Source organism: Hyla sarda, chromosome 2 (genome assembly GCF_029499605.1).
Source record: "Hyla sarda isolate aHylSar1 chromosome 2, aHylSar1.hap1, whole genome shotgun sequence".
Taxonomy (NCBI): Eukaryota; Metazoa; Chordata; class Amphibia; order Anura; family Hylidae; genus Hyla; species Hyla sarda.
Genome location: NC_079190.1, coordinates 426,251,576 through 426,276,070, shown reverse-complemented (window position 1 = coordinate 426,276,070; position 24,495 = coordinate 426,251,576). Strand labels below are relative to the sequence as shown.

General features: G+C 40.2%; 1 protein-coding gene and 1 long non-coding RNA gene across 5 annotated transcripts in view; one reads left to right on the top strand and one right to left on the bottom strand.

Moving 5' to 3' along the window:
- The window catches only part of SLC6A4 (solute carrier family 6 member 4), a 124,966-nt gene that overhangs the window by 59,604 nt on the left and 40,867 nt on the right, over window positions 1-24,495 (top strand). For 3 of the 4 annotated variants that reach the window (XM_056558995.1, XM_056558994.1, XM_056558996.1), the window contains exon 2: window positions 4,874-5,424. In XM_056558995.1, the coding sequence (XP_056414970.1) occupies window positions 4,980-5,424 (445 nt within the window). In that variant the 5' untranslated portion in view covers window positions 4,874-4,979. Of the gene's footprint in view, window positions 1-4,873; window positions 5,425-23,638; window positions 23,706-24,495 lie in introns of those variants that run through there. The other variant, XM_056558997.1, reaches the window with a different exon arrangement.
- Window positions 7,631-24,356, bottom strand: LOC130356886 (uncharacterized). The gene is made up of 3 exons (XR_008889024.1): window positions 23,771-24,356; window positions 17,467-17,612; window positions 7,631-8,367 (listed from the first exon to the last, which is right to left on the bottom strand). It is a non-coding gene; the product is annotated as an uncharacterized LOC130356886 (long non-coding RNA).

Here is a 24,495-nt window from a genome sequence, read left to right as displayed (position 1 = left end):
TTGTAGCCCGCTCTCTATGGGCAGACAAGACATAACCCATGTATCGCAGGTTCATATCCCATTTCCTACTAATAAGGAAAAACTGGTGATTTCTCCTCATAGTTTTCAAGGCATTCTTCAGTCTATTTTAAAATCGAAGACAGACTTTCTTTCTCTTACCTCCAGCCCCCAAATCGTGTCCTTTGTTTGTGGTAATAATTTGGTTACCATAGTTTTAAGTAGCAGCAGGAAAGTCCGCTCTCTAGGGTCCCCAACACGGCTAGGACTCCAAACAGGATACAAAGCAGCAGATAACAGCCAGTGGTGAAACAATGTCATCTTTATTGGAACCAGGGTAAAAGCCGCTAGGCTCACGGCACAGCCAGGTAAAAATATGCAACGCGTTTTGGGTCTTAACCCTTCATCTAGGCATAGACGCCTACTTTTCTGTGCTCTGTTGCATGTTTTTACCTGGCTGTGCCACGAGCCTAGCGGCTTTTACCCTGATTCCAATAAAGACAACTTCGATTTACCACCGACTGTTATCTGCTGCTTTGTACCATAGTTTTATGTAAAAATACAAATGTCAGTATTATTTTCTTGTAGGGTATTATTTTTTGTCATACATCTACATGCACTGCTGCATTTCTGTTACTAACCATAATAGACTACAGAAGCTTTTTAGGACATCCCATTATAAATATGTATACATTATTATGGGCCTCCCCCTTGCAGTAATAACTGTCTTCACTCTTTGAAAAAGACTCTTCTACAAGATTTTGGTCCGTGAGAATTTTAGCCCATTAATCCAGAAGACCATTTGTAAGGTCAGACACTGATGTTGGACAAAAGGGCCTGGCTTACAAGGGGTATTGGATAGGATTGAGATCAGGGCCCTGTGCGGCCAGTCAAGTTTTTCCACACTAGACACCCCCAACTATGTCTTTATAGAGACTACTTTGTGTACTGGGGCACAGTCATACTTGACAAAAAAAAAATGGCCAAACCTTAACTGTTCCCACAAAGTTAGAAGCATGGAGGTGTCTTACCCCAGAAAAACAACCCCATAGCATTATACCTTCTCCGGCTAACTTCCCAGCCAGCACAATGCAGTCAGGCAGGTGAAGTTTTCCTGACATTCTCCAAACCCAGACCTATCCATCAGTCATCTCTACACAGAACATGTAGTGGTGGCATGCTTTACACCACTCCATTCGATGGTTGGCATTGTGTTTGGTGGTGTGTGGCTTGCATGCAGCTGCTCAGGCGTGAAAAACTCAGGCCATGAACCTCCAGGTAGGCCACAGTTTTTGTGCTGATTTTAATGCCAAAGGAGGTTTGGACTCTACAGTTATTAAGTCAGCAGATCAATGGTGAGTTTTATGCACTATGGGACTCACCACTTGGTGACCCCGCTCATAGCTGATGGTGGAAGGTCTAGGAGAAAAGAAATATAATTGACTGACTTGTTGTAGTGATGGCTTCCTAATACAGTACCAGGCTGGAATTCTTTTACAAATGTATGTAAAGGTGACTAGATTGGTAGGGGCTATAGATAGACAAATAGAATTATGAACACTATACAACGGCTACATTTATCCAAAAGAGACGCTGGTGTTGATTGATTCTTCTAGTCACTTAGAATGATATTACTTTCAGTCTTTGACACCTTTCCTGTGCAGTAGATTACAGCCGCCTATTCTACATGAACTGTTATACAGTATAAGCTATTTGGTTGGAAGACACTAAAGAGCAATGAGGAAGAAATGACAAGGCCTGCTGGCAATAGCTGTCTGCCTCCTCATGTCATAGAGCAATATGAATCACTGTAACTGAATAGTACAGTAATGCAGGAAGACACAAGGAGATTCCAGCATAGAGACACAAAGCCACATTCAATTACCGTTAATAGGATGACAAATCCTCTAACTTCTATTAGATTTTTCACTAAGAAAAATCAATATAACAATTACATCAAATAGTCGTGATAAAACGTAACATCTGTTTGCTTCAATAAAAATATAGTCAGTGTTATTAGGACTAACATGCAAGCAGTAATTGGTTCTCCTTTAAGGGAATGTCTCATGTATTTCATTATAGAGTTATTTATTAAATGCAAGTCGATAGAAAATAAATATTAATGGGCTTTAATTGTCGAACTAAGGCCAGGTTCACACACCGTTAAATTTTTCGACATTTAATATTATGTACGCTTTTTCGGCAGTATTTAGGAAAAAAGAAAACAGGAGTAAGGATATCTTTTTTTTTCTTAAGAAGTTTTATTTTCAAAAAGGAATTCAATACAATGTCAGAATTTCAATTTTTTTTAAGAAGCTCTCCTTATCCCCCCTCCCCCCCCCCCCTTTTTACAATATAATTATACCTTTGGCTGGGGGCTAAACCATCATAGGCGCTGTACAGCATTTCTATAAACCGAATTGCACCCTTAATTTCCTAATTTTCCCCTTGGTATTCTAGAGGAACATTTAAGAACTCTTATACCCCTAATGACCATAAAAATAAGTTTCCATTTTTTCCTCTTCACTTTCTAAAAGCCATAACTCTTATTTTTCCATCGATGAAGCCATATAAAAGATTGTTTTATGTGTAACCAATTGTACGTCTTAGTGGCATCTTTTATTTTACCTTAGTAGGGGGGTTCATCAACATTCCAATTGTGGCCATTAAAAAAATAAATAAATAATAAACATGTACTGAACTTTCACCGCTTTCCTGATGCCTCTATTGTCCCGTTGAGGTCCCCAGTGCATTCCTCTTCCTGATTCTTTGTGGTCAATTCGTCACACTGTGGCTCAGCGAATCGCTGGCTACATCGGTATCCCCCCTCGGCTAGAGATTGGCTAATCAGCAATATGACGTATTGACCCCTATCTTCAGGAAGAAGACCAGTGCTGCTGGGTCCTGCCCCAAGGACTAATTATTGGGATCCTGGCATCACTTTTAAACTATGATTACTCTGAAATGCCCAGGCATCTCAGAGTTCTTCATAGAGTCTCGGGCATCACACTGCCTGTACCGGGGTTTGGGTAGCTTAAAACTGATGGCAGGTTCCCTTTAAACAGGGAATGGGCATCATAGTGATATGTTGGTCATTACCAGCAAGTGTCTGTCGGCACCTGTCGGATACGGAAGAATTTTGTCTCCCAAGCCTGTGTCATACTTACCCGATTACCAGCTTACATCAGCTGGGTATAAACGGGTTCATTTTAATGGATGTATAGGTGGCAAATCTATAAAAAGTAGACAAACATATTCATCTTTATGCTATGTCTATTTTTTTACACCATATTTTATACACCATAAACATTTAACTATATGTTTTTACATGTTCATTTACATTTTACAACTTTACTTGTAAAGAATATTGCGGAATTGAATTCAATAACTGTTACTGCACATAGAAAATAAAAATCAGATATGTTTAACATTTGAAAACATAAGACTTTAGGTTTCAATGTTTTTCTTATTTAAAAAAAAATATGTATGTTGAGTATATGTTTTTCAAGAACAGAGAAGCATTGTCTGCTAGGTTATTGTGTCCTATAAAATATATGGAAATGTAAGTTGACACATTTATCAGTGAAAGTCTAAGGGTACTTTGAGCGATATGTTGAAGGTTGGGTTCTCACATCATAAAATCAAAAGTAAACGATGGCTGTAAAATAGATACTTTATGGCCGTATTTTTCTTTTGATATTATGATGTATAAACCCAACCTCAATGAGTTTTTGGTACATTCAAACATATATACACAGCAAACAGAAAAAACGCCTCTAAAAGTTTTTTTTCTTACATTACTGAATATGATGCAATACTGCTAAATAAATCAGTGAAACTAACACTATAAAGCCACTTCTGATCAGTTTTGGTGTTTTCAGAATTGTTCCTTACAGAGTTCAAGCACATATTCTGCTGTGGATGTTACTAGCACTGAACTGCTTCTGAGATGAGAGGGAGGTCCGGATTTACCTTTTAGGGACAGTGGGGATCCTCTGCCCCACCTTCCTGTCTTCATCTCTCTGATACTAGGGATGGAACAACAGGCAGTGAAGAGCAGGCCCTCTCAACAAGCAGTGAACAGAAGTTTGCAGAGAAGTGAGAAACTAGGACACCTAGTGGTCAAGACTTTGGAGCATTTTTTATTTAAGGGGATAATAAGTAATTTTTGGTAAATTAAAGGGGAACTCCGGTGCAATTTTTTTTTTTTGACAAGTCAACTGGTGCCAGAAAGTTAAACAGATTTGTAAATTACTTCTATTTAAAAATCTTAACCCTTCTAGTACTTATCAGCTGCTGTATACTACAGATATACTACAGAGAAATTTGTGAATTTCTTTTCTGCCTGACAACATTGCTCTCTACCGACACCTCTGTCCGTGTCAGGACTGTCCAGAACATGAGGTTTTCTATGGGGATTTGCTTCTAACCTGACAGTTCCTGACACGGACAGAGGTGTCAGCAGAGAGCACTGTTGTCAGGCAGAAAAGAAATTCACAAATTTCTCTGTAGTATATCTGTAGTATACAGCAGCTGAAGGGTTAAGATTTTTAAATAGAAGTAATTTTCTGGCACCAGTTGATTTGTCAAAAAAAAAATTCCAACAGAGTTCCCCTTTAAGTGATTTACAAATAACAGAGATCAAATAGACTATTAAATGGAATAAAGTTGTTTAAAACAATAGTGGCCATTTAACAGTGTATGTAAATATCTTGGGACGGCAGAGTGATTTTCTGCTTCTCCTGAACCCCATTTATGCAGCATTTCCTAACTCTTCTTTTGATTTGTAGATAAAATTATTCTTATCTTTAAAGCATAAATTCCTTCCTCACTTTTGTTGAGTTTTGTATTTACCCCGTGCTTTCTATGGTTGCAGGGCCGACACTGGAAGATACACTCACCGGCAGCTGCCATCAGCAAAGACTACAAAATTCATATAAAGTGCCAATGGGATTCAGTTACATTTCTACATAACCCAGAGGATGGAAAGAAAACCAGCTTGCACGGAGAGCCCATCCTTGGGTTCCGAAAAAGAGCCCCTGACGTGCAGATCTCGGTCAGAGTGCAAAAAAGATGGCCAACTTCTACGGAACTGCAAGCCATCACTACGTCTTTCTGAAGATCTTAATAAGGTGCACCCCAGTCCAGGGGAAAGGGCTGAGTCTGAGCATTTGTCTAATAAATACTTAGCAGTTCAGAGCCCTGATGCCCCATGCAATGGAACCAGAAATGGAATAGAAGATGGTTCAGCCCCTACACTTACTGTGATTCCCTCCTGCAGAGCAGAGGTGCAGCATCTGCAGACGGATTTAGGCGAGAGAGAGACTTGGAGCAAAAAAATTGACTTTCTCCTATCAGTTATTGGTTATGCAGTGGACTTGGGCAATGTATGGAGATTTCCTTACATCTGTTACCAGAATGGAGGAGGTCAGTATTTAAATTATTTATATAAAGTACATACTTTTGTGTATCAAGCGGTATTTATAAATTTACTAAATCCATTTTTTTTTAAGTAGGACTATTTGCAGCACTGTGAAAAAGTTTATGTCCATCACGATTTCTTCTATTTTTGCTCATTTGTTACATTTAAAGATTTAGGTCATCTGAAGAAAAGAAAGCAGGAGCCAGCGCACAGTCTTCAGGTTTATTCAAGAGGTATACAAAGGTAACAGGATAGTACACATACCGGCACTCCGGATAGGATGTGACGCGTTTCGGGTCACGTGACCCTTTGTCAAACAGATGTTTGACAAAGGGTCACGTGACCCGAAACGCGTCACATCCTATCCGGAGTGCCGGTATGTGTACTATCCTGTTACCTTTGTATACCTCTTGAATAAACCTGAAGACTGTGCGCTGGCTCCTGCTTTCTTTTCTTCATATTTCTGAGGAGATTGCCGAGCGCAAGGAAAGGTGTAGCTGACTATCTTCCATTTCAATTTAGGTCATCTAACTAATTATAACAAGACATTATAAGACATCACAAGTAAACATAAAATACAGCCTTTAAATAATCATTCTATTCATTCAAAACATATATAAGCCAACCATGGCAGTAACCACTGGAATCAAACATTTCTAATGACTTGTAATAAGTCTTTTACATTGCTGTTGAGGAATTTTGACCCATTTTAAGTAGAAATGTTAGCAGGTTTTTAGGGTATAAAGGAAGGATATGGCTATATAAGGCCCTTGAATCCTCTCCTTTATTGACCCCTCCAGAGCTGAAATATCAGAGTTTACTAATATATGCAAATTAGGCTTATATCCTATATATTCTTACTGTTCTTTTTGGCTGCTAAATTACAGAGCAGGGGATTACTGTACAGCCTAGTTGATGTCAATCATGGGGGTAGAGGAAGTAACTAATGCACAGAGGGGCGGGACCAATTGGTTAAAGGACTGAACTTTGCTGTGCTCTAGCAGCTGACAGGAACAACCACCCATCGGTTCTAATTTGCATATTGTTTAACTGTCTTATATCTCAGCGCTACTGGGGTTAATTAACTAATAAGAGGTATGTATGGATTCAGTGTCCAAAGCCCTATACACCCTGACCCCTAATTAATACCCTAAAAACCTGCTGGTAGCTTTAAGGTTTAGCCTTAGCATCTCAATGGGATCTAATTCAGGACTTCAACTCGACCACTCCAAAATCTTAATTTTGCTTCTTTAGAGCCATATGGAGATACACATGCTTGTGTGCTTTTCATCATTGCTCTGCAGCATAACTCATCTGCGCTTAAAATTTAGGCCACCAAAAACATTTTTGAAAATTCTAAAGCAGAGTTCTAGGTTCCATTAACAAGTTGTCTAGGTCCTGCAGAAGAAAGGCAGTAAAAGGCCATCACACTACCACCACCATGTTCTACTATTGGTATGATGTTATATAGCTACATAGTTATAAGGTTGAAAAAAGACACATGTTCATCAAATTCAACCATTCAAAGGATGGGAGAAAATGTGGAATATTTTGTTAGTTTTATGCCAGATGTAACAGCCAATTTCTTTCAAAAGTTCCATATCTGACTCCTCAATCCACAAAATATTATCCCCAAATCTTCGGGGATCATCTAGATGTTTTTTGGCAAATGAAAAATTAGCCTTTGTGTTCTTTCTGGTCAGTAGTGGTACTTGGATGATTTTCTCCTATGGATGGAATTTTGACCAGTATCTTTCTTATTGTTGAATTGTGTACATTGAGTTGAGTTAGGCTTACAGTTCTTTAGATGTTCTTCTGAGATTTTTTGTGGTCTCCTGCATTAGCTATGTTGATTACATTTTACTCTAGGTAAGGGTGGCAGTTGTTCAAATGCGAATAATTTGGACTTACTGAATTTCACTGGAGTCCCAAGGCCTTCGCAATAGCTTTGTAACTCTTTCCAGATTAGTAGATTTCAATGAATTTGGCAACTAAACTAAACATTTTTGGAACAATTTAAAGGGAATCTGTCAGCTCTATATTGTGCTCAGAGTTAAGTGTCAAGCAAAAGAATGCATGCCTCCTTCCTCTCCCCCCCCCCCCCACCTGCTATACATGATTGATGTACAGTGTTTGGGTGCTAGTGCTGAGCCCTGTACATCAATCAAGGCAGGGAGGAGTGGGGGAGGGAGGAAGCATGCATTCTGTGGCTCGGCAATGCCTCCTTGACACTTGAGCTCTAAGCATGAAATAAACTGACAGATTCCCTTTACATGATGTTTAGATTTGACGGGTCTGGCAGGAATCATGCTTGGGTTTGGCTCGTGAAATATATCTTAATTGTCAATTGAATTTGGATAACGAATTGATTAATAAACATTTTTATTCTGAAACAATCAAGTGTGACAAATATGCAAAATTACAAGAAATTGGAAAGGTTGTTAATTCTTTTTCATAGCATTGTATCATGTAATATGCACAATAATAGTGCATAAAAAGCTAAGAGTTTCTACCTATCTTTAAACTGCTTTTTCAGGGTCCTTGCCTCTCATCAGCAAGGTGCTAGTGGTTTTTGACGTGGGTCTGAGGGGGTAAAGTGTCTCCTTTTCTGTATGTGATTAAGATGCAAATATGTCATAATATAAGAGAACGGAGATGGAGCTATATAGCTCCGTTACTCTTATAACAAATAATCACAAGGGTGAAGATGGTCCAAGGTACTCACCTCATTGTGTTGCGCTCAAAACAGTTATTAGCTTTTTATGCAGACCGAGCTCTTGTGTCCGAGATCTGGGAGACACTAGTCATCGTTACTGAGTCTTTTGAGGAGCGGTGAAGAGGCTTAAAAGTACCGTATTGTAGTAAATGAAGTATTCCTGGCACGGAATCCTCCTAGCATCCATCTTTTTTACTCTAAGCGCTTGCCAAGTATAGATAGCATGATGCATCTGTAATAGTAAAGCAAATAGATGTTTATTGTGAGAAAGAAAGGGAAAGAAAAAAAAATATGACTGATTAGGTTGATACTTATTTATTTATTAATTCTTTTTTTTGGGCCCAGTACATATGGAATTAAATAGAAAATACCTGTGTGTGCCTTGATTTGTAAAACTATTTTTTTTTAAATGCATGTTTTTAATTATTGATTTAGTTTCTGCTCTACAGTCTCCTGTAGTGTCCTATTATGATCAGTCTGTCAGAAAAGCTATAGAGAAATTGTTTTGATTGGTTTGTTATTAAGAAGGGATTTCTAAGCTGATTTATGACCATATCAAAGTTAACCTTTTATATGGTCATGAATGGGCTTAGAAAATGACTAAGGAGAGGATAGATAAGGGCTAAAGTAAGACTATTAAAACTAGCTTCTCTGTCAGACTTCATTGATGACAGGACATCTCAGGAGACTGTAGTACCAAAGATTTAGAATTTTTCAATTTAAGCAAAACAAAGACATGACTACAGTGTCATCAATAATAATGTTGGCAGCCATGGTCAAGAATGGTAAAAAAAAGAGCTAATTATACAATGAAGTAAGGAACAACACACAATAAACAGTATAAGGCTAGGTTTCCACTTTTTTTTCCCACCTAAAAAAAAACACCAGCAAAAATGCCAGAAAAACTGCTACAACTTTTTCCCAGACAGGAAGACTCATGCTGTTGCTAAACTACAACTCCCAGTCAAAGGCTGTCAGGGCATGCTGGGCATTGTAGTTTTGCAACAATTGGAGGCTCTCTGTTTGGGAAGACATTGCAATATGGGCGCTCTCCCCAGCAGAGAGCACCAAAAATGTTCTAACCCATTTTTTGTCTTTTTTTTATTTGTTCCCAATGTGTCATGTTTTTTTTAAATTGAATTTTCAGGCTTAGTAGTGGAAGCTGTCTAATAGACGGAATCCATGACTAAGGCGGGGCTTAGCGTTAGCCCCAAAAACAGCTCGCACTAACCCCTAATTATTGCCCCGGTACCCGCTGCCACAGGGGTGCCAGGAAGAGCGAGTACCAACAGGCCCGGAGCGTCAAAAATGGCGCTCCTGGGCCTAGGCAGTAAAGGGCTGGCGTTATTTAGGCTGGGGAGGGCCTGTAACAATGGTCCTCGTCAAACCTGGTAACATCAGGCTGTTGCTGCTGATTTGATATCTGGCTGTCAATAAAAATACAGGGAACCCTATGCATTTTTTTTAATGTATTTATAAAAAAGAAAAAAAACGCATAGTTTTCCCCATATTTTTATTCACAGCCAGATACCAACCAAGCAGCAACAGCCCAGGGGGGGCTAGGACCATTGTTACTGGCCCTTCCCAGCCTAAAAAAAAACCTCAGCCTTTTACCGCCTAGGCCCAGGAGGTTAGCACTAGCTATTTTTGGGGCTAACGCTAAGCCCCGGCTTAGTAATGGATTCCGTCAATAAGACGGCTTCCACTACTAAGCCTGAAAATTCAATTTAAAAAAACACAACACATTGTAAAAATTATTTTATTTTAAAAAACACTCCCCCACAGCCCTTGTTAGCCATTAAAAGGAAAAAAATCCAAATTATCCGCAGTAGTCCTCCAAATCTGCCGTAATCCTCTGCATACACAGATCTGAAACGAGAAGGAAAATAAAACACAAAAAATTGGTGAGGACATTTTTTGGCACTCTCCACTGGAGAGAGCACCCATATTGCAATGTCTTCCCAAACAGGGAGCCTCCAATTGTTGCAAAACTACTACTCCCAGCATGCCCAGACAGCCTTTAGCTGTTTGGGCATTGTGGGAGTTGTACTTTAGCAACAGATGGAGTCTCCCTGTCTGGGTGGATACTGGCAGAATGGTCTGTTCACATTATACAAAACGTACAATGTGAACAGAGCCTCACAGCCTTACCAGCCTGCTCTTGTCTGTAGCCCCGCCCCTAATGACGTCATCACTAGGGGCGGAGCAACACAGACCCAGCTGGGACTGGAGGGAGGTAAGGGGACTTCTTCGTCTTCTGTATACACTAAATACAGCTATCTATAGATAGCTGAATATAGTGTATACCGCCCAAAGGGTTAACCTACACTGTCCAGCAGTGTAAGTTAACTCTGTCTTTGCCGGGCTCACGCATAGCGCACAGCTCAGCAAGGGGTTAAGTGAGCCAGCAATGTGTATACTGTATACACATTGCAGGCTCACTTTAAATTCTTGCTGGGCAGTATATATACAACGTATATCTACTGCTCAGCATCAGCTGTTCTCCCGACTCTGTAGCCTTGAGCACAGCTAAGTCCCGAAATTCACATCTGGACGATTGCAACAGGTGTCAAGAGTGACACTTGCTGCGATCTGTCCCTTACTGCAGGTACTACTACTCCCAACATGGAGCACACTCTGCTCCATGCTGAGAGCGGCAGTATCTGTACTAATAGACAGATGGCCTGGGTGTCACTTTTGGGATCTGTCTATTAATGCAGGTACTACAGCTCCCAGCATGGAGCAGAGTGTGCTCCATGTTGGGAGTAGTAGTACCTGCAGTTAATGTCAGATCACAGCGGGTGTCACTCCTGACACCTGCTGCAATCTTCTGGTATAAGCTATAGAAGCGGTACTTGTCTGGTCCCCTGCCCGGCATTATACTCCCCTGTGATGTGAGGTTATCTTCACATCACAGATTCGTATATGCTGCTGAGAGCTGTGAGTGGCCAACACTATCTGGCCAATCACAGCTCTCCGCGGAAAATATGAAACTGTGAAGTGAAGAGAACTTCACTTCACAGAGGAGTATATTGCGGGTAGGGGACCAGACAAGTAAAGTGTGCTGCCCGCTTCTATAGCTTATACAAGAGGATTGCAGCGGGTGTCAGAAATAACACCCACTGCAATCTGTCTATTAGTACAGGTACTACTTCTCCCATCATGGAACAGTCCTAAAAAAAATCTATTAAAAAAATGTTAAACAACACACACATTTTATTAAACACATAATAAAAATACATTACTAATGAAAAAATATATAATTTTTATAATTAAATGGCCCCTTTCTAGATTTTTTATATTGCCAGCTAGATTTTTAGTTCTCTGCCCGCCCACATAAATTGATCCCTGTTTAAAAATTAATAAAAATTTTGTACCCTACGAAATTTTACAAAAAGGTATCTCCATCACTTTTTTGGATCGCTAAAGTTAAAAAAAGAATAAAAATCGCCTGCAAAAACGCCAAAGCTAAAACCCACCACATGACATTTTTCTTGGCATTTTTTCATTCCTTTAGACTTCTACGGGAGGAAAACAGCAAGATTTTTCTTTAAAAAAAAGCCAAAGTCTCAACAAGAGGTCATTTTGAAAAACTGCCAAGGAGCCAAAAATAGCTTTAAAGCACCCAAAGGATTAAAAAAAAACACCGAACTGAAAAATGCCAAGTGGATAGGGCATTTTTTAGTTCCCTATTGACTTGCAGCTAACATCTGGCCGCAGCGTTTTTTCACCAAAAAATGTCATGTGGCAGAATGGGCGTTTTTATTGGCATTTTTGCCTAGGGAAATGCATAAGCCAGGACAATTTAGTCTGTCAGAGCCCACTGCAAAGGGGTTAATGATAGAGCTCAAAATACATCAAATTCATCAAAATACAAGGAACCAGAACAGTCTCAAATCACTGCCCATACCTCTATGCACAGCTAAGAAAATGGCTGGGCCAAAGTCCAGAAGGACCGTAGTGGGTGCAGTTGTTCTGACTAGTATACACACTAAAATCACACAATATAACGGTTATTTGAAATAGCCCTAAGGGTTTAGCCCTAATGGCTTTACATTAGATGACTATCTGCCTGAGAGAATTTGAAAAGGGTGAAATGCCTAGAAGAAAGGATCAGAGCTTCTTCAAAATGGTAGTTTCCTGTGGGTTGTTCTCGGTATGCAATAGGTAGTATGCACCAAAAGTGGTTCAAAGACCAGGGAAGCAGAAACAACAACATGGGCATCCAAGGCTCATTGATATGTGTGGGGAACGGAGGCTACCCTGTCTGGTCCAAACCTACAGAACAGATACTGTAGCACAAATATAAAAATAGCGCTGTCTTATTCTGTGATAGATAAGTGTCACAATAAACAGTGCATCACAGATTGCTACAGTGCCACAGATCAGTTAGAGTGCCCATACTGACCTCTGTCTACTACCAAAAGCACCTAAAATAGGCATGTGAGCATCAAAAAATGGACCATATAGCATAGGAAGGTTTGGTCTGGTCTGATAAATCATGTATTGTGGACGGCCAGTGGTGTGAACATTGCTTCTCTGTAGAGTTAAAGGGGTACTCCGCCCATAGACATCTTATCCCCTATCCAAAGGATGGGGATAAGATGTCTGATCATGTGGATCCCGCCGCTGGGGAGCCTGGTGATCTCGGCTGCGGCACCCAAGACATCCAGCCCACTGAGCAAACTTCGCTCCATGCCGGATGACTGGTGATGCGGGGCGGAGGCTCGTGACGTCACAGCCATCCCCCGCTTGTGATGCCACATCCACGCCCCCTCAATGTATGTCTATGGGAGGGGGCGTGATGGATGCCATGCCCCTCCCATAGACTTGCATTGAGGGGGCGTGACCATGATGTCACAAGTGGGTGTGGCCATGATGTCACATGCCTCCGGCGCTGCACCTGATGCTCAAAACAAATGCCAGGTGCAGCAGGGAGATCACGGGGGGCCCCAGCGGCGGGACCCCCATGATCAGACATCTTATCCCCTATCCAAAGGATGAGGGATAAAATGTCTGATCGAGGGTGCTCCCTGCTGCACCCGTCTAGGGGCAGAATACCCCTTTAAGCCTGGGTGCACTATTAAATGAAAAAGGCAAGTCAACAGAGCAAGCAATGTTCTGCCACGAAACCCTAGGTACTGGCATTTACATGTGTGTTACTTTTGTGTGGACAACAGTAGTGGAGTAATCAACTATCTCCTGGCTAAAAAGCACAGTGGAGGCTAGAATAGCAAACTCAGGCATGTTAAACCTCTACTGCCTGATCATTTGCCATCAGCTATTGAAAGCGCATAGCGACCTCTACTACTAACCACTGCCAGTTCAAGTCATGAGTTAATGGAGTGCAGAGCTATTTGAGGTATTTGCTTCCCTCTGCCTGAATCTTCCCAGGACAACCACAGCTGCCAATTACCTTCCTTAAAGGGGTATTCCAGGAAAAAACTTTATATATATATATATATATATATATATATATATATATATATATATATATCAACTGGCTCCAGAAAGTTTAACAGATTTGTAAATTACTTCTATTAAAAAATCTTAATCCTTTCAGTACTTATGAGCTTCTGAAGTTAAGGTTGTTCTTTTCTGTCTAAATCTTCTCTGATGACACCTGTCTCGGGAAACGCCCAGTTTAGAAGAGGTTTGCTATGGGGATTTGCTTCTAAACTGGGCGTTTCCCGAGACAGGTGTCATCAGGGAGGATTTAGACAGAAAAGAACAACCTTAACTTCAGAAGCTCATAAGTACTGAAAGGATTAAGATTTTTTAATAGAAGTAATTTACAAGTTGTTTAACTTTCTGGAGCCAGTTGATATATAAAAAAAAGTTTTTTCCTGGAATACCCCTTTAAGCACTGAACATGGCCCCCTATCTCTCTGCAGTCCTCCGGACATTTTCCCAACATAAATACACACGTGGCACAACAAAAAATAAAACAGTAAAACATGTCGCAAAACATTTCTAAACATACAGGGTCATTTACACCCCCTATCACCCCATCCCTCTTCCAATACTCCCAGCAAACATATTGGCTCTGATTTACTATTGTAAACCTGACATGCTTTGTCGGGTTGTGTGCCAGAAATTCTGTCTGCACCAGAATTTGCACCAGAATTTTTAAAAACCCAACAAACTCTCCATTTTACTGAGAAAACCCTGAAAAGCAGCGTGGCTGTCAGGGCGTGGACACAGGAAAGGGGGCGTATCCCTGACATTTTCGAAAAATCCCAACATATTTGCTAAGGTTTCCACAGAAAATGTAGCGAATTTGACCTGAGCAAAACCCGACAGATCAGAGCAGTTTAAAAAAAAAGCAAAATGTCTGGGAAAATACTAAATGTAGGGAAACCTTAGTAAATACTTTGGAAAAATACTTGTAAGGAATTAAAACCCACAAAGAAAACAACACTCAGTAAATTCAGGGCCAATATTTAAAAAAAGAAGGATTTCCTCAATTTACCATTCAATATCTTATTACAATATTAAAATCTTATTACAATATTCTTATTATATTATATTATTAGTTCTTGGATACAATGGTATTGATTTAAAAGACTAGATTTCAATAAAGTATTTTATTGTTATTATTGTACTAAGCAGAATAGTTAAAGTGGTTATCCAGGAAAAAACTTTTTTTTATATATCAACTGGCTCCAGAAAGTTAAACAGATTTGTAAATTACTTCTATTAAAAAATCTTAATCCTTTCAGTACTTATGAGCTTCTGAAGTTAAGGTTGTTCTTTTCTGTCTAAGTGCTCTCTGATGACACCTGTCTCGGGAAACGCCCAGTTTAAAAGAGGTTTGCTATGGGGATTTGCTTCTAAACTGGGCATTTCCCCAGACAGGTGTCATCAGAGAGGACTTAGACAGAAAAGAACAACCTTAACTTCAGAAGCTCAAAAGTACTGAAAGGATTAAGATTTTTTTAATAGAAGTAATTTACAAATCTGTTTAACTTTCTGGAGCCAGTTGATATATAAAAAAAAAAGTTTTTGCCTGGATAACCCCTTTAACATAAGCTAATATAATGTTGTGGTACAATATATTTAAAAATGTAAAAAGTAAATAAATTCTATCATTAAAACTGACTTAACACAAAAGATTACTACATCATAGTAAACCAGTAGGATTTATTTAGTACACAGGACTGGAGAGTTGCCTGTAAGCCATTGTATCTAGTCACATTCTTGCCATTTTCAAAGGCTTCGAGCCAACCATTCATCCAATGTAATGTTCCTAAAAAGTTTTTACTAGAAAGAAGTTGGGCGATGATGATCAGCAAAGTTTTTTTCCCCTCTAAAAGGGGGCATAAAAACGTAAATATTAGTTTTCCAGATAAAATGGACTTTAAGTAAAATTAATCCACTCCTTAGTGTTAATTTTCTTTCATGATATTTCAAAGTTGGATCAGGCTTTAATGAGAGTATAAGCTTTACTGGTAAATATTTGCATGAGCAAAGTCACACAAAGTGCCACATGGGCTAACAATGGGACTAATTGTATTTGGAAAATAATGACTCTTGTCATGTATTGTCTGTTATGTATGTCCAGTACCACTAGATGGCTCTGTAACTGGGAGGGTATGAAATAGTATAGCAATGTCATATTTTTTTTTTTATCTTTGTTGTCATATATGTAAAAAAAAAACTCTTTGTTCAGTCTTGTTCAGTCTCCATTTTGTTTGACCAGTAATATACCAATAGACATATACCAATGCTGTTGCATTGTGTTAGTTATCAATTATAATTAAAGTAGTAGTGCAGTGAAATATAACATATTCCCTATCCGAAGGATCTCCTGAATAGGGCCCCGGCAGTCTGCTGGAAGTACTCACTCCGCCACCCCCCCTATAGGATACATGGAAGGGGCATGTCGGCTGCTGCCCCAGTGGTTCGGCGTGCCCACTTCCAGCGGAATGCCAGGGCCCCATTCAGGATATCACGGGGTGTCCCAGCGCTCGGACCCCCTACGATCTATAATTTATCTCCTATCCTTTGGATAGGGGATAAGTTATCTTTCACTACACTACTCCTTTAAGTACCAGACATAACACAACTGGTAAGAAATCTATCAGCATGATTATTCAACAGAGATTGACAATGTAAAAAGATGAAGCGGCACTCACCACAACTCACCCCTGCTATCTGTGTTACTCACTGCTTTTGTGTATGATATGCACTATGTGATTGAAGATTAAAGACTTTTGCACTGTTGTGGTGAGTGCCGCTTCATCTTTTTACATCATCCATAACCTGTTTACAATTTCAAGCTGAGCACCACCACTGTACATGTTATATGACGGTCCTGTGCAGATTCTGTGCTCAAGTGTGAACAGTGATAAGCTGCGCAGTGCCAGATCTTTTTTTTTTATTTTTTTTATTGAATTGTTGGAAGGAAAAAAAATATTGTAATGGTTTAATAGAAGAACAGTGGTACTGGATTTCAAAGGTTCCTTGTGAAGGGATCTTAACTCTGTTCTTTTTATTTATCCGATCCCCTGAACTTTAGATTAAGCATTTTAGCATGAGTTTACAAATTTACTTTTTCATTAAACCTAAAATTTAAAGGGGTACTCCCCTGGAAAACATTTAATTTTAAATCAACTGGTGCCAGAAAGTTAAACAGATTTGTAAATGACTTCTATTAAAAATCTTAATCCTTCCAGTACTTATCAGCTGCTGTATGCTCCACAGGAAGTTCTTTTCTTTCTGAATTTCCTTTCTCTCTGACCACAGTGCTCTCTGCTGACACCTTTTAGGAACTGTCCAAAGTAGGAGCAAATCTCCATAGCAAACCTATCCTGCTCTGGACAATTCCTAAAATGGACATAGGTGTCAGCATAGAGCACTGTGGTCAGACAGAAAGGAAATTCGAAAAGAAAAGAACTTCCTGTGGATCATACAGCAGCTGATAAGTACTGTAAGGATTAAGATTTTTAAATGCAATTAATTTATAAATCTGTTTAAGTTTCTGGCACCAGTTGATTTAAAAAATGTATTCCAGTGTAGTACCCCTTTAAGGGGTATTCTCCATCTTTTGTACCGTATATGAGGTGCAGTTGCATCTGCGCATAAGTACCTAATGATTTTGAATATACAGTACAGTAGTCTATACCCCACAAGGAGAGCTGTACATAGACACACTTATAGGTCAGATGTAGTACTGCAGCAGGTAAACTTAATGGGCACTGTCATTTTGCAAAAACTTTTCATACAAATTAGATACTAACATTATATGTATATGTGTAATATACATTGGTAAAACAAAATGTGTATATTTTTGGTTGAAAAATGTTCTGCTTCTCTTACCACTACTTACCTCTCCTGTCGAGAACACTATCTTGTCCTTGTGTGGAAGTGTGGGCGGGACAAGCAGGGCTCTGTGTTTGCTCCGGCTTGTCAATCAGCCTGGGGGGTGGGGGCATGTCACAGAGTCTCAGTACACAGGGCAGCAAATTGTCAGCTCTGAGGAGTGAGAGAGGAAGTTCTCACATGAAATATGAGGAAAAGCAAGGAAACGTCCACTCCTCCTCAGTGAACTGCATGCTGTGTGAGCCACATACACAAAGAAATTAGAAGCCATAAAAGGATCAAAAACTGGATTTAAGTTCAGCACCAGTTAAAGAGCAAGCCTAGAACATATTTTTTCCTATCTCATGATAGGTACACTATAAAGGAAAGCAAACAATGCGGCCCAGGCTTACCAAAAGTGTCTAATTAACAGAGAGTGTAAACTTAGGCTTGACAGTCTATGCATGTGCCAGATTTATCAAAGTGTGTCATTTTGTTTGATAAATTTGTTTGATTTTTAGACAGTCTAGTCTAAGTTTAGATCTTCTATTATTTGGGATGAACTTTTTTGGGTGTGCAGTGTTTTATATTAAGCCATGCCCCCTATTTGCAATCGTAAATGTTATAGTAGTCCCACTTTAAAATACACATTTAGTTACAGGAATATGCTGCTGGTATCTTTTCTGTTTATCTTATATAAATTTGTAAGACTGCGAGACTAGTGTCTTTCTGTTTACAAAAACCAAGTGCCAGATGCCATTTAATACGCATTGGTAACTAGGAAAATATAGACTGTTGCGTTGTGCTGGGACTGGAGATGGGATTGCCTGCTCATTTTATTTGTGCATCTATTTTTACCAGAAGAAGCTGTATAAATAATAAGAGGAGGATTAGAATGGCATGATAGAGCGTACGCTGAGGAAATGCAGGACTGTATTTCATAGGAAAAACAGATCATGTTGAGGATAACCTCATGCCATGTAATGGACCTCTAACACAGCTGTCACGTCTGGCTAACCTTCCATTAGATTTCAGGACTTTGTAAGTGGTGAATGAGCTACTGATCTACGCAGTGTATTGGGACATGATACACCGATACCAAAGAATATTGGGCACTATTTTCCAGCTTCCACCAGTTTATGTTTGGGAAACGTGATAATGTTCGGGAATCAGGATCTACTAGTTTACGTTTTATTAGTCATTTATGACATCTAAAGTGAAAATGAGAAGTGGGACCTACCATATATCTCATGGATCGGCAGGGTACATACAGTGATCCCTCAACTTACAATGGCCTCAACATACAATAGTTTCAACATACAATGGTCTTTTCTGAACCATCGTAAGTTGAAACCAGACTCAACATACAACGTACAGACAGTCCAGATCTGTGAAATGTGTCAACGGCTGGAAGAAGCAGCCAATCAGAATGGGAATTCCTTGGTAAAACCCCTGTATTACTGAAGTGTATGCACTGACTGGTGTCTGATAGCTCCTCCTACAGTACAGGGAGGTATTACATGTTCTGTACACTTTACCTGTATCATGGTTAGCTGCTCCTTTGGACACCAGGTGAGGACGACTCCATTACTTTTTTTTAGGACACTGTGTGTACTGTACAGGACCCCAGAAAAAGCTCCTGTCCTCTACATAGACCAGTGTTTCCCAAGCAGGGTGCCCCCAGCTGTTGCAAAACTACAACTTCCAGCATGCCCGGACAGCCTTTGGCTGTCCGGGCATGCTGGGAGTTGTAGTTTTGCAACAGCTGGAGGCTCCCTGCTTGGGAAAAACTGACATAGACAGTGATTACAGCTGCCAGCAGATATTTCCTACTTTTATATGGAAGGACTTGCTTTATCTATATTAGTTATCTACTTATTTTTCTTTAATTCTCACTTTGTCCTATTTTTGGATGACATTTTGGTGCATTTAGAACCAATTACCAGGTTTCCATAGAGTTCTGGTCTCAACATACAATGGTCTCAACATACAATGGCCGTCCCAGAACCAATTAATATTGTAACTTGAGGGAGCACTGTACTATTAAGAGGGTGGTACTGCCATGCCTCTTGTATGTGGTTCGTACCCTCCCTATTCTTGTGAATCTTGGTGACCTAAAGTCCCTGCTAAAAGATGTGTTTAGCTTTACTTGGTGGGGTCGGCAACCAATCATTCCAGGTAACATTATGCATTGTCATAAATGACTTGGTGGTCTCTCGGTACCAAACGTCCAAACGTATTAAAATATAGCCATTTGGCTAGATTGGCCCAATTTACTCTAGTATGCACATCTAAGGGGCGCCGTTGTGGGTCTCCCTAGAATCTGTCTTGGTTAAACCATACTCCTTGGCGGCCATGATTAAGTAGTGGGTTTCCCAAAAACTGACTAAAGTTTTAGATTTTCTAGTACGTAAGGGTATTGACTATTGAGGCCTACACTGACCAATTTCATCTGCCTTCCTCCAATTCTTTCATATTCAGGTACAAAGGCTTCTAAATCGGTGTTTATTTCCTCCACCAATTTTAAATCAATTTCTCTATGTTTAATTCAGTTGAAATGTGATAAATCTTGCAAAAGTATTGAAACTCCTAAAAGTGTCTGTGTATAGGGCATGTAGGTGTATATGGTCTGTTCATATTTGCAGTGTTTTCACTGGGACGTTCATAGGTGGGACCTTCATTGTTGTGAATAGCAGACCGCATGCATATTCATTGTTTTTTCTATGTTATATTATTCTTCTATATATTTAAGTGAACTTTTCATCTTTGGTAATACATATCAATAGTAAGTGTTTATTCCTGTACATAGTGTAAAGCTTTCATATATTTATTTATTGTAGATCACAATGGTTTAGGTATAAAAATATTTGATAGCTGCCATTGCGGGTTGTACCATATTCATATTATTATCTGGCCCAATAATGCAACATTTTATTATTATTATTTTTTTTTACTGACACTCTTTTTATTTAATTATATATATATATATATATATATATATATATATATATATATATATATATATTAGGGATCGACCGATATCGTTTTTTTAGGGCCGATACCGATAATCTGTGGAGGTTAGGACCGATAGCCGATAACTTATACCAATATTCCGGTATAAGTTATCGGCTATTTATCCCCCTGCGACACCGCTGCAGATCATTGATTTAAAGCGGGCGCTTTAAATCAATGCACTGCAGTGGCTTTTGCGGTGCCATAGGCCGCCGCCGCCCCCCGCTTCTCTTCCCCTGCCTGTCCGGGGGTCCTGAGACCTATCACCGCCACCGCTCCCCCCACTGCGCCACACCGCGCCTAGGGGTGCCTCCAGCTGTTGCAAAACTACTACTCCCAGCATGCCCGGACAGGCGTTGGCTGTCCGGGCATGCTGGGAGTTGTAGTTTTGCAACAGCTGGAGGGCCTACTGTAGGTATAGTATATTATACAGACCCCTGTCCATCCCAGAACCCTGACTCACCTTCCCAGTTGCTGCAGGGACCGTCCGGGGAGGGTGGTCCGGGCCATCCATCCTTCCTGTAGTGTCCGGCGGCATTCCGGGTGGAGGGTGAACCGGTCCGGGCTGTCCTTCTTCTCCGGGGGTCCTCTTCTCCACTCTGGGCAGCCTCCGGCCTAGTAACGCTGCATAGACGCCGCTGCGCAGTGACGCACCGGACGTCACGGCGTAGCGGCGTCTATGCAGCGTACTAGGCCGGAGCCTGCCCGGAGTGGAGAAGAGGACCCCCAGGGAAGGACAGCCAGGTGCGGTGGGGGCGGTGCGGTGGGGGCGGGGCATTATCGGCTTATTGGCAAGGTAATTGCCGATACCGATAATGCCCAAAATCGTGATTATAATATATATATGTTCTTTGGATTTTCTTATAAAGTTTATAAATGTTGACATTATTTTGTAGTTTGGTGTTTTTTGATAGTAGTACATTGGACCATATTTTGGTTGTGATAGATAGGTCCTTAAAGGGGTACTCCGTTGGAATATTTTTTTTTTTTAAATCAACTGGTGCCAGAAAGTTAAACAGATTTGTAAATTAATAAAGGGAAATGAATGCAGACCTCAAGGTATATATTTGTATGTGGAATGTAGTGTATAGTTGGGAAAGACTAGTAGTATGAGTAGAAATGAGTTGGAATAGGACTGGTTGTGTATATAAGAGTATTTTATTAAATTAAATTGCACAGAATAGTCCAAGCAGGGCCCTTGCTGTGGACTAGACGACAAACAGGTTGATACAATAATAATAGATCACAGCTATTGAAAAAGGGGTCTCCCCGAAACGCGTCTAGCACTCTACCCTACCATATTGACCACCTATAGGATTCAATTCAAGTTATCAAGATTCGCAACAGCTGGAACCTCCTGCATTAGGGACCACTGTTTTAGCCCAACTGGGACGTGCTTACTCCACCACGGGAATGGCGTCCACATACAGCATTTGGATCATCATTGCCTGCGTCCACTCACCACAGCTGCTTGCCGCAATACTCTCCACACCATCGGAGGAACCCTGAGGTTTTTCTCGCACAGACGCACCGGGCCAGCCGCCGGCATATATTTTTTCACATTTATTAGTCTTATTTTTATATTGTCTTTTTATATTGTTCTTTTTAGATTTGTAAATTACTTCTATTAAAAAATCTTAATCCTTCCAGTACTTATTAGCTGTTGAATACTACAGAGGAAATTATTTTCTTTTTCGAACACAGAGCTCTCTGCTGACACCTCTGTCCATTTTAAGAACTGTTCAGAGTAGGAGAAAATCCCCATAGAAAACATATGCTGCTCTGGACAGTTCCTAAAATGGACAGAGATGTAAGCAGAGAGCTCTGTGTTCCAAAAAGAAAATAATTTCCTCTGTAGTATTCAGCAGCTAATAAGTACTGGAAGGATTTTCCACCGGAGTACCCCTTTACCAACGTTTGGTGTATACTAATCAGACGCAGTATAACTATTTTATCCGGTGACTCACAGATGATGTCTGATTATAGATTGTTTCTTCACGTATATGGCCCAGATCGATATGAGAGTGTTTTCTGACAGCTGCAGAGTATACTGCCCCATGCCCACCCTGTATAGCAGCATAATCCTTTACACTGCCATCCTGCTGCTACCACCATTACTGTGCCTGCTGCTGCTGCTGCCCCATATGCCCCCATTATCACAGCAGGGGTGAAACTACAATATAATCACCCAGACCAAACCACAAAATTAATTCAGATCCCAATTAAGCTCAAAATACCCCCCCCCCCCCCCACACACACACAGACTGCTTCTTATAACCCAGATCTTATACAATGCTCCTCAAGGACCCCCTCTCATCCACTGACACTCTTCTCTCCTTCCATCACATAGAACCCCCCCCCCCCCATGGCTCCTATCTCACTTAGACTGACGTTCATGGCCCCCTCTTGCCCTACTAATGGACCCTGTTCTTTTTACCAAAGCATGCATATCACACTGCAGGAGATGGGCGGTGGTGGGGACAGACTCCCAATTTTTTTTTAGAAATTAGTGTATGCCTCAACAGCAATACCACCAGTACTGCCCCAATGATAATCCTGCACCAACCTACCTCTAAAGTTTAACTTACATGTCCCCATAGATATATACACACACTTGTCTTCTAGCAGGCCCCTCCGCACCAGGTGACACCAGCAATCCCCCCCCCCCCCCCGTGAAACATCTGCAGGGGCATAGTTTGTAGACCATTGCACAGTGGTTTCCAAACTGTGGCCCTCCAGATGTTGCAAAACTACAACTCCCAGCATGCCCAGACAGCCTCTGCTGGGAGTTTTAGTTTTGCAACAGCTGGAGGCACCCTGGATGGGAAACACTGATTATATATAATATATAAAAATATTTTTATATGTATATAAAAGATATCTAATACGCACAATTACTTGTATGAAAAAAAAATGTGTTTATATGTATTTTTATTCAAATATATATGTGTCTATATGTAAAGTATATATACAACCTATATATATTATGTTTTAGTAGAACTTTATTGGGGAGCCATATCTCTGTCTATTTATACTGTGTAGCAGTGTTTCCCAAAAAGGGTGCCTTCAGCAGTTTACAAACTTTAAAACTTCTACTCCACACATGCACAGATGGACTCTGACTTTTTGGGAATGCTAGAAGTTGTAGTTTTGCAACAGATGGAGGCCCCCATTTTGTGAATCATTGCTATATAGTACAGCAGATGAAAGCAGGATGGGAATGGTTGCTTAGTAACGATTGCTGGGGCTGGTCAGGTGACTGGGGTAGAAAATGGCAGTTATGAGCTTCAGGTGTTTACATGCTACCTAATATATCTCACCCCTGACAGCTGCCATGGTCACAAGATAATGTTAGACTCCATTCACACCGTGATTGCAGCATACGGTTGCCAGATCCGGTTGGGGGAGGGGAAAACTGGGTGCTGGTTGACCACGATTTTGTCTCCGGTTTAAAAACCGTACTGCAGCCGCATACGTTTTTTTTTAACATGGACGTCAATGGGAAACACACATGTATACAGTTCCATACGGGAAAAACGTATACATTTTTACTTTGCACGTGCGCATTTGAATCCTAAAGTCCCCACCCAAGACCCCTCCCATTAAAAATGGACAAAATTTTCAAAATCTTATGGTTTTTTTTTTTCTATAAAAACTGACGGAACTGTATGCACTTTTAAAAACAGTATACTGTTTAAAAACGCATACGGCTTACTTATTTCCATACTGTTCCATCCGTTTTTTTGCCATACGGTTTTCTTTAGAAAAACGGATTGAAAACAGTATGGCAAAAACGTGAGGTGAACCCAGCCTAAGGTGTAAAAAAGAGTGAAGGGCAATCCTTCTACCCCTCAGTATTCATTCTTACATTGATTGACAGATATAGATTCTGTAGCAGTCAGATTTCTGTGGTAATTTTGTTGAAATGGATTGTTTTGTTCTTACTATTGCACTGTGTTTGTATATGCATAACATGTAATTGTATGTTGTATGGGACTGTATAACTTTATCAACAAAGCAATTACCATCCATATGACCATAGGTT